General features: G+C 28.7%; 1 protein-coding gene across 1 annotated transcript; it reads right to left on the reverse strand.

Moving 5' to 3' along the window:
- Window positions 1-2270: 2270 nt before the first annotated feature.
- LOC112099965 (NAC domain-containing protein 83-like) lies at window positions 2271-6623 on the reverse strand. The gene is made up of 3 exons (XM_024187505.1): window positions 6479-6623; window positions 4202-4479; window positions 2271-2648 (listed from the first exon to the last, which is right to left on the reverse strand). The coding sequence occupies exons 1-3, from the start codon at window positions 6621-6623 to the stop codon at window positions 2271-2273; spliced, it is 801 nt and encodes a 266-aa protein (XP_024043273.1).
- Between the last annotated feature and the right edge of the window lie 5539 nt (window positions 6624-12162).

The raw sequence follows: 12162 nt of genomic DNA on the forward strand, positions 1-12162 counted from the left end.
AATTAGATTTTTTCCAAAGTTAAACAGAAGAAGTTCAACTTTTTGTTCCATGGAGGTAGCGGATTTGAAAGAAGAATTAGTAGAAATTTTCAATAGAAGGAAAATCTTGATTTGAACATCGATTTTGTTAATAAAAATTAATGATGTTCTGAATTTTGGAAAAAGAATTTTTAGATTTCAATTTTTTGCCATTAACAAATAATTAATAACTAGCCAAATTAGAAACTTTAAAAAAAAAAAAATATTCTTTCCACTTAGTTGAAATTAAAAATAAATAGAATGCCTCTTTATTATTTAAAATAATAATTCAATAGTCATTGCTTTGTTAGTGATGCAATAACCTTTATATATATAAATATTTTTTCCATAGGCTATGGTTAGGCCACAAAAGACTCTATATGCATTCTTTAAGAGAAAAGATGCATAAGAAAATCTAACTTTTTTTACTTTCAGTCCAATTAATATTGAACCTTTAACCTTTGACCAAGGCAGTGTCCTACTAAATCTCCAAGACTTGAATTAAGAAAAAATGATAATATAAACTCTTTACAACGTGATTCAAGATTACTTCAACAAAAATGAGATTATCCTATCAATGAACATAATGAAACATGTTGAGCTTTTTTTCCATAAATTCTTTGGGCCCTATAGTCAAAGTTGGCTTGTTCTGCCCCGATATTAACTAAAGACTTAATGTAAGTTTTGCCTCATTATTTAAGCACATTTCTTACTTGGGTTTATATAGTATTGCATTAGCTTTAAAACAAAAACTTATTAAATCAATGAAAACTCGTTTTATTTATATATAATTAGTTAATAAAATGTAAAGTTGAATAGTTGAAATATTAGCTATTGCCAACATTATCATTCCAGTATTGATTAACGTCAATTTTGGTACCATTAGAAATCTTATTGTTACACAACAATATATGTTTCACTAGCAATAGAGTTGTCATTCACTGTAGATCTATGGTTAAAATTTTTAATCTTGAAACTTTAATCATATATTTATGGTGGCAGGATGCTCTATTTTCAATGGCATATGCACCATTGTGTAGCTGCAATGATGAGGATTCAAATGGTACCAAAACTAACATCAAACGATATTGAAATGTGAATGCTAGTGGCTGTTCTTGATGGCTGATGATAGCCATAGGTGAGTAAATTGATTTTTATTTTTTAATTTTATTTATAAATTTAATAAAAATAAAATTATTAAACTCTTAAGATATGAAGAATCATAATTTTTTTTATACAAATTAGAATATAAACATTTCTATATATAATATTATGTAATGTATGGTGCCATACATTGTACGATATTAATATAACACAATATTAGTGCAATACAATATAATATAATACATCCTTTATTAAATAAAATAATACAATTTCATGCAATACAATGTGTCAAACGTATCCTTAGGAAACAAATTGTTATGATGCATTTCTCAATGATTTAGACAATTCCAAAAATGATAGTAAATTTTTTTTTGTGGAAAATAAAATGACCAAGATTTAAATTTCTCTTAAATGAGTGGGGAGAAGATTGACGGGATTACCCTTAGGGTAATTTTTTTTTTAAATGATACTTTGGTGAAGCATGAAGTTAAAGTCGAACATAGCTAAATAATTGACCGGTGCTTTAGGTAAGTTTGTATGGCGATGTATAAATGTTATGTACCTTCTAATATTTAATAGATGAAAAGAGTTTACAGAAATAAAAAGGTTATTTCGGGCGAACCACTCTTCACATCAAGACTCCTCAATTTAGAAAACACTTATCCTATGTCCAGAACATGTTAGTCACAATATACATATATATACACAAATAAATTACTACTTTTAACTCCCAAATAAACCACATCTAAACTAAGTATAACACAATAACGATTGGATAACATGACTTAAACTGTCTACACTAACTAAACGTGATTTGATCATCAAAGCAACTAAATTAAATGTGGACGTACGAGGGCTACTTTACAAGGCAACAAAAGATATACATAAAATTCGAGGAAACAATAAGGGAAATTTTATTTATTGAAATAAAACAAAAAATACACTTGATGAGGAAACAATATTTTTTGCCTCAAAATATAGAAAAAGGTCTAGAAGACAGCATGCAGGAGATGAAATCAATAGCAAAGATATACTGCAAGTGATGAAATCATATATTTGGTCTGATGAAACCGCAGCTGATTCGTAGCTAGCTAGAGCTGATAATGATGATCTAATAATCATAAGGATCAAATGAAGCACTAATCAGATCAATTAAGCTGTTCATTCTCGACATTGATTGCTTCCATTTGCATGTTTTCTGCAACATTATTATTGTCAGATCCATAAACATTAATATTGCTGTTGTCTAGTTGGAGATATTGTTGTTGCTGAACTTGTCCGCCAGAAAAATCAATGAAACCAGGGTAATTATAATAACTTGGTTCATGATTATTATAATAATTATAATAACCAAAGAAACTGTCTTCAGGATAATTGCAATTATTAGATTCAAGATTCGGTAGCTGTATTGGTGAATCCTGCAGCTGCTGCTGCTGTTGTTCTTCAGCAGCTGATCTAATAATATTCTCCAGCTCTTCTTGTACACTAGGTTTTCCCTTATATTTGATCTTACAAAGCCTCCAATCCTGCAATTTAAATATTAAATATATAAAACATTTTATATATCGAGCCATTACAAATTAAAGGTATTAAAGTTGGACTCATATATCTTGCAGTACGAGATCAGACGGCACACAATGCCCCATCAACCCCATCCCGTACATTTCTAGCCCACATAAAGTTGTGTGTCATGTAAATGTCAGAAAACACTACTATGTATATCACATATTGCCCCCATAAAGCATAAAGTTCTATGTCATGTAAAGTATCATAAAATCTTACCCTCATTGCCCCATCCCCATTGGTCCCTTGCCCGCATAAAGTTGCGTCATATAATACTAACTATAAAGTGTGTAATAAAATCTTAGTACGTATATACAAACATATTCAAACTAAATGACGTAGCATTTCTAGAAGCTTATGTAACTTTAAAGGGACTGAGTTACTAATTGATTTGGGTCTGACTCCCTTAACTGTAGAACTTGAATCAATAAATATTGTTAACATCGGTTTGGGGTTTTTTTTTAAAGGCTCGAAAGTGAATTTAAAAAGTTATAATTAAACACATTTTGGAGCTTGAAAAAATCTTTTTAGAAATCACTAATGGCAAAATTATTTCATTTTACAGCAGATTTTATGAAGCAAAAAAAAAAGAGTAATTTTTTGAAATTTAATTTTAAGAATTAGTTTTATATTTAATATAATTCTATATATATCCTTATGTATATTATAAAAATTTAAAATTATCCTTATTAGTTAGAAAATAAAATCATTAACTTTAAAGAGATTATTCTTATTACCAATAATATTGAGATAACAAAATAAAAATTAAAACTGATAATATAAAATGATTATCTTAGTTTTCAAAAATTATGTGTGTGTGTGTGTGTAATAAAAAATATTTTATGTATATGTTTATAAATGTGTATTCACATTTTATTCAATATTATTTTTAATTCGGTCATTTATATTTTTACAGCAGTTTGATAACAAGATTTACTAAATACATAGACTGCTTTTAAAAGTCACAACACTTTAAAAATAAATTATATTAAATGTTTAATTGATTCTCTTTACATTTAATTATTTTCACAGTACAATTAACTACTATTATTTTAAAAATAGCAGTATTATCAAACTGGACGTTAGTCTAATTGAGAAAAACCTGTTTAACTGGAAAGAGATCTATAGCTAATATTAGGGATCAAGGGTCTGATTGATAACAATGCTTTCTTTGTTATTAAACACACAATTGTAATGCCGTGGCTCATCTTTTAGTCGAGCTGGCTTTTTTCGTTTCTCGAGGACCGAGAGATTTATTTGAATTAAAGATTATCCCATATAAATTGTTAGTCTCGTGTAACTTTTTGTTATGTTAATTACATATAATCGATCGGTTATCTTTATATTTTAAAAAAAAAAACTAAATGATGATCGCGTTAGTTGCATGTTACTACCTCCATATTCTCGACTAACTAATTTATTTTGTAACATTAGTTATTGATATTTGGTATTACTCTAATGAAAAAAGTTAAACTAAATTAGAAAAAAGAAAGTGCAAAGAAATGATGGTACAAACCGTTGTGTAGGATTCAAGGCCGTATTCATGCATAATCCAATTAGTCTTGATGGCTTTGTTACGCTTTGTCCTAGGATCATGAGGTTCATCTCTGCCGAACCTGTGAAATGTAAGAGGTCTCTTGAAACCAACTAAAGTTTGATTATTGTAATTAGCATAAACTTTCTTAACACGGCCTGTGGCTCTCCACCATCCTCGACCTGAAACTTCTCTCGAATCGTTCTCCCTCAAACAGAAGTAAAATCTTTCGTTGGTGGATAGTGCAACATTGTAATCCCCTGCATGTACAATATCAACTCATAGTTAAAGTAAGATTGGTAAAGTAATCTTTGTGTTGATTCACAATCAATCATTTTATTTGATGAAGACAAAGAGAATTAGTGTTTGTAACTGGTTTTCATTGTTTTCATCTTTACTTCGATTCTTTTCATATCTTGGTCCTATCTGCAACTATATGCAATTCTTTTAGTAATCAATTATCTTATTTCAACGTGTCTCTCTTATTTAAGTGATTTTTATTTTTATAATAGTACTCTATAATTTAATATCTTGAAAGTGAGCGAACGAGAAATTTAATTAATGAACAAAATAAAAGCTCATTTTTATTTATTTTGTTTTAATAAATTACTAAAAATGAAACATAAGAATAAGGAGTTTTTAGAGATCAGTCCAAACAGGTCCAACACAAAAATCTTACAATTATAAACCATTAATGTGTCGTGTTGTTCAAAAGAATTTAACCTAGTTTTGGAAGTGGTGAATTCGATCTTAATTAGGACAGAAGCCTTTTCCATTCTCCGCCGTGTTTACTATTTTAACCCTTACTTCCTACTCAATTTCTCAATAAATTTAATTGAGGATGGAGAATATATCCCTATACAAGAAACATTTTTCTTATCCTCTACATTAACTATTTACTTATTTTCTTTTATAGTAGTTATTAATACTACATAAGTTTAGTTGTATAAAAGTAAAATCAATTCAAACAAACCCATCATTAGTATATTGCAATAGTATTCAAATTTTAAATTAAAAAAAAAAACCATCTGCAACATATATCAGAACAATATCAAAAGAAAAATGCCTAGATTAATAATAAATAAATTAAAAATATGAATTGAGATAGGGTGGGAAGTACAAAACCAAGTCCTATCACTTCAAAAATTTGAAAATTATATGCCCCCATTCCTCTAAATTCTCCACCTCATTCCCCAAAAACTCATCTTAATTTCACCCCATTTGGAGCATATCCCCGTGGAGCCCCAAGCTCTTAAAGAATTTTGCTATCTCTACTAGAAATTGCGCTGTTAATTAATTAATTCCTGTGTTTCAAAACTTATGCAAGACATCTCTTTTATATATATGTGTGTGTGTAGTCCATTAATATTCCATTAAAATCGTGTGTGTGTGTATATAGTCCATTAATATTCCATTAAAATCTATTTAATTAATTATTCTTTACTTCACTCAATGATTTAATATTTAATTTGAATTGTAAGTTATATGAGGGAAAAATGTAATTTTACTCCTTAAAAATTAGATCCAATAATCATTAAAGTAACTGCAAAACTAACTCGGTAATTAACCTAAACCTTGGTGACTAAAGGGAAATAAATTTACCCAAGTCCTACATGTGCAGAGAAGGTTTCGATAACTCTGGAAGATATACGATGCTTAAAATTGAAGATGTTGTATAAGTTATAATTGAAAAAAAAAAGTGGACATGATTTGTAATAATTGAAAAAAAAATAGTGGCCTGTGGGAAAATTTCATAATTGAGGAAATTAAATAATCTCGTGCAAATTGTAAGAGGAAATCAGTAAGTTTGGAGAAGAAATTAGGGAGCAGAAGGTATAACCTAGAGAACGAAAGTGCAAAAATGAATACAAATTCTATCATGCTATTCTACATGTGACATTTAATCAATGTCAAAAAAAAAAAAAAGAGAAAGTGCAAAAATTAACACAATTCTGTCATGCTTTTAATGCATGTAACATTTAATCAATTGGGAGGAGTAAAAAAAAAAAAAAAAAAAGAAGTGAAGCACATGCATGACAGAATGATCAAAAAAGGAAAACAAATAATGGTGTGAGTCTGTAAGAGAAGAAAAAAGAAAGAACGAAGCTCAACACATGCATATTGAAGAAATGCAAAACCCTAATTAAAATAAAGTGAATTTAAGCAGCGATAGAATTGCAAAGGCCAAAAATAAAAAAAAATAAAGCAAAACTTTATAATGTGGAGATGAGAGAGAAGAAAGAAGAGATCTCAACAGACATTGAAGATGATGGGGATCAAGTTCATATAAATTTCTTTCCACAATGAAATCGCCATAAAGCTGCATTTCCTGCCCTGAAAGTTTCCTAAAAAGAAATTCAATAAGCTCTTCATCGGTGGGATTGAACCTGAATCCAGTCGGCATCATCATCATCATAATCAATGAATAAGGTTTTTTTTTTTTTTCTCCTCTCTGAATCTTGGAGAAATTCCTGTAAAGAGATACGTTTCTTCTTCGCCCTATATAAAGATATTAGGCCGGAAATTAGAAGTAACACTCTTCATTTACAAAAGTTAATTTTCAAATATTTCTAAGAACTCAATTTTCAATAATATACATTTTGATTTAAGAACAACGCGAGGAGGAGCCCACCATATTGATCTGCAATAATTTTATTTATTTAAATAAAATAATCGATATTGAGTATATAAAAGAGTATTGCTAGAGCCACACACTCTAGGTTTAAATTATTTTATACAAATTGATGTGGTAAAAAATATACAAATTAATAAAAAAAAAATTATATTAATCATGTGGTGAAACAAGTGGTTTTATCTAATCCAATATTGCTGCCAACTAGTTGAGTTAGTAAAATCTCTTATGTCAAAAACAATAGATTTAAGGTTCGAAGCTCGTTTATGTAGTGAGAAAGGAATTGAGTTAAGTCGTGTTATCCAAAGAAAAATTATTGTCACGTAAATATATATAAAAATAGTTGCATAAAGAGTGATTTGTGGTTTTATCATTGATGACAGTTGTTTATTTATTAGAAAGGTGTGAATTCAATGTAATCGCTGTATGGAGCGAAATGCTTGACATTTAATTATCTAGATGGATAAGTTGAATCACCATCCTCTTAAAGTTGATAACTGCAAATTCACTTAAATTTACCAAATGAGTTTTGATTTTAAAATAAAATTTGGCTAAAGTCAAATAATTTGATATATTCATTTTTTTATGTCATAGATTTCAGTTTATTCAACAATAAATGGTTATGGTTGTATAAACTATCATTCGTATGTTAAATTCCATTTTTCTTGTTATAATATATGTATGTATGTATATGTCCTTTTATGTGGTAGAATGATAATATTTTGACTGACAAAAAAAAAATGAATCAAATTAATATATAACAGGATAAATATTTGTCAATAGTCTGTAGAAGTGAATTGAGCCCAGACAATTAATAACGGAAAATATGGTTGTATTTTGCTTAGGATCATAACTAAATGGATCAAACAAGAGTTTTAATTGACTGATGTATGGCTCACGTTTGTTGCTGTTGTGTGTTGTATGTGGTGACATCTCTATGTTTGTTGGTTGAATTGTATTTGCTGTATTAGACTTGATTTTTTTTCATTTTTTTTTGTGTACTGATAAATATTTTAAATTTTTCACCTCAAATTTTATTTTAAATAGTGTGTAACTTATTGAATAGTTGATAATTTTTTATAAAATTTAAGTGAAATAATTATATAACTTCATTAATCAATTAATGAATATTATATTATTTTTAAGAAAAAAAATTTAAAACGTGCAACACTGATTTTTTTTTATTGATTGGTATTCAAACTTACACGTGATTTCACAAACATGTAGTCCAATGAATGAACTTAGAAGGCTCCATTTGTCGTTTTTCTATAGCGGAGCAATTACTGCCTTCATGATTTGAAATGCGATGCATGCATCTGAGTACAATATCCAATTGGATCAAAATTTACATCGCATAAAGATAAAGTTCATGGAAATGGAATCTAAAACTGATTATATTATAGTTGGAGAAATTCTAGAATGCTTCTTATAGATATTCTTTTTTTCAACTCAGTGGGACCTTCAAAAAACAAAAAATAAATAAAATAAGCTTGCTTTTATTTTTGGGTCCGCCGGTGTACTGCATGCACACCCTTCAATTTTGATAATTTTTTTATTCACAATTTGTTTATAAATAATATTATAATATTTTTTACTTACATCTACACATTTTAAAAAAAAATACTTTAAACATTCTTATTTTAATAAAATTAAAACATAAAATTAATTTGATTTATAATTCAAATAACCATATTCTTCGTATAAAAAAAAAATACAAAGGACTATCCAGTATATATATATTTTAAAATAATATTAGTACTTTGGACATTCATTCTACTTTTACTAATTATACACTAATTACCTGACCATATTAACTAGTTACTAAAAGCCATAGCTGTTTTTTTTTTTTTAAGTGGTTAGATATGTGAATGAAAAAGTACTTTTGTGTTAGCAAAATATGTATTGTCTATAGATTTTGACGATGCGGAAATGTTAAAGGTTGAAAGATAGACAAGACAAAAGTTTCTTAATAATGAATTTTTATGTATTAAGTTTGAATTAACAAATTTAGGGTTTTGGACCCGTTTATATAATAATCCTAAATATTATAAATTTATTAAAATAGGAAAATATGAAATATTAATTTGTAATAAAAATCTCCTAATCTAAATAAAAAAAATAAAAAACAAACGGTACCCCAATTCGACATCTAGAGAAAGAAAAAGATAAAAATCCTCAAAGAAATATGAAAAATAAGGAAAAAATCTTAAAACTAAAAAATGTCTAGGAAAGAAAATGAATTTTTAGCTTGGCCGTGGGATAGAATGGCGCAAGCAATTTTGAATTTGATTCGTCTCGTGTCAACCTTCAAACCGGTATATTGCCCAAAATAGACGCCTGTAACTCAAGTTATACCCTTTGGAAGATACCTTACTTTCCCCCGCAACCATGCTACATCAGATTTTTAGATTAATTATGATAAAAATAATAGCAACACTATGCAGTAAAATATATTCAATGTGTTATTAATTTATCAGAAAATTTCAAAAATTAATTTTAATTAAAAAATAGATGTCATAAATTGGAGATTATAAATTGCTCAATTATCCAAGATATTTTCCAGATCGATAGATATGTCACATAGGAATTAGCTAGAGGTACTTACAACTTTGGCACTACAAGAGGTGGCAATATGATAAAATAGAGTATGAAAAAATAAGATTCTTCATAAAATAGAGCTCTTAATGGGGATATGGATGTGAGAGAAATCACCCAAACATTTTGTAAATAAATTGTAAATGAAAAACGTGTAATTGGCTCCACGAAATTTGAAAGTTAAATAGAACTACTTCAGCTCTCAAATAAAATCTAGCGGTCTAGCTAAGAAGAGACAATTTAAGGGATTTAGTTCTTTGGGCACCATAGTCATGGCCTTTGTTCGTTCTATAAAATCGTCTCATTTATTTAATTTTTTTTTCAACGAATTTAAAGCAGTACTATTGTTGATATAAACAAATGCTTAGTTAAAATCTTCTCAATTTTTGTCTTAACTTAAAAATTAGAGTATTAATATATACATTTTTTTTAATAGAGCGGGATCTTTTACACTTGATTGAGTAGAAAAAATAATAATAACGGGGAATCAAAGGTTCATTTAGCTAGCAACTAAGTTAAGTGGAACATTATTTGTATCTAAGGATGTCAATTGTACCCGCAAACCCACAAACCCGCTCAAACCCACCCGCCAAAACCCGCCCGCTACGGGTAATTTTATCCGTTGCGGGCTGGTTTAGTATTATAAACCAAAACTCGTACATGGATGCGGGTGGATTTGGTATTAACTTTATATCTAGTGGATACCCACATAGATATCCACCAAACCCACAATATTTTTTCTAAATATTTTTAATTTAATTTAAATCTAAAAATATATAAAGAAAATAATGTAATTATTCAAATTACCAAATAACTAAATGCCCAAAGCTGTGTATGTGTGTACGTGGCCCATCTCCCATTTTAAAGTCATGATCTAAAGAAACTAAAGGCATTTCCCTTTGACTTAACCGCACACCCATCTTACCATCTCTCATCTCTATCTTCATTCAATCATTCTTTTCTTCTTCAGCCGTGAGCTTGTGACAGTGAGCCAGCGCCCTACACCCAACTTGGTTCATGGATAATTATATATCTATTATAATTTTATATGTACTATTTTTCTTTAACTTAATACATGAATTATTTTATTATTATAATTTTTTTTTCGAATTAGTATTTGAAAATATTAATCTTAATTATTATTGTAGGCATCATGTTTGATGGGTGCTTATGGTGGTGAATGAAATGAATATCCTCTCTTGAAGCTTGTTTTAAATGATACTATGAAATGTAATTATTATTTTTAGATACTAGTTTGTGTTTTTTTAAAGGGATATGTGCAATTTTATACTTAAATTTGAGAATTTGTGTTGGATTGATGTTGAAATTTTAATTTTTCATTTACATTGTTTAAATATAAAATTGAGTATGTTATATGGAATTTGAGATTATTATTATAAATTTATGTATTAAACATTTGTGATTTTAAATATGAAAACCTGTAAAAAATCCACAGGGTACCATTGCGAGTTTGATAATTGTTAAAACCCGCTGCGGGTGGGTTTTTTAAAAAAAATTAAAATCCGTTGAGGGTTGAGGGTGGGTTTGGTAATTTAAATTTTGTGTGGGTTTGAGTTTAGTAATGAAAAACCCGCTGCGAGCGGTGCCCATTGTCATTCTTATTTGTATCCCGTTATTGTAATTATTATATTCTTTTAGATCTTATTGAGAAAAACGTGATACAATGTTTAATACTTTATTTCGGTGAATTGATGACAAAATCAATTACGTAAATGATAAAGAGATGCGCGAATATTCTCTAAACATAATTACTACGGTACAAAAACTAAGTCACACCCTCTCAAATTTTAAAATATTTCAACTTATCTTCTCAATGAATATGATCACAAAAATCAAGATAATAATTTTTGATATTTTATAGTAAATTGGAAAAGGATGCGTTAAAACAATTTTTTTATAATTTCCTGTACGCAATGGAGATCAAAGTTGACATTTTCCAAACGAATCAAAACTAAATTGAGTTGCGTTTCAGTCAGCCAATGAAACGTTACACATTTATACTAATCACCTCAACAAATAGCTGTTACATTTCAACTTTTGTAGGCCCAATAGATTACCTGAGAAAATCGAGGGGTACTGTCATTATTATAAAGTCCCGATTACGTATTCATTTTGCTCCTTTTTGCCCTTCTTTCTCTCCGTTTGATAAGGAGAAAATTAGGACTAGAAACAATGTAATCAGCCACCAAAAACCTTTCCTCACGCCATTAAACAAGCAGGTTACCGTTTCATTTACACCAGAACATTTACGTCCGTTTTGGCTTCTGGTAGCCTTTGAAGTTTGAAGTTCGAGCTTTTTTTTTTGTGCATGAGCAAATTAAATAAACCAAACTGCAAATTACCCTTATATTTAAAATAAAATAAATAATATTTAATGACTTTTGTCTGTCATGCTGCATAAAATCAACACGTTTTTAATTGATTTTGAAACAGCAGAACAGAAGAAAGTGTGCAACACACGGTTTTATTTCTGTTTTTGAAATGGAAAAGTTTATCGTTTAAGCAACGAGGAAAGCAAAAGCATACTTTGTGCAGATTGGCCGGCTGTTTGTTTTCCTTTTTTCCAACTTGTTGCAGAAAGAAAACAAAAGCATATTTGTTAAAGCCATGTCATTTTCTGGAAGCAAAACTGATAATAATTTGCAAACATTGGCAACCTTTCTGGCATCTGCCTTCATCCCAATTTAAAGTAGCA

This window comes from Citrus clementina, unplaced genomic scaffold (assembly GCF_000493195.1).
Source record: "Citrus clementina cultivar Clemenules unplaced genomic scaffold, Citrus_clementina_v1.0 scaffold_3, whole genome shotgun sequence".
Taxonomy (NCBI): Eukaryota; Viridiplantae; Streptophyta; class Magnoliopsida; order Sapindales; family Rutaceae; genus Citrus; species Citrus x clementina.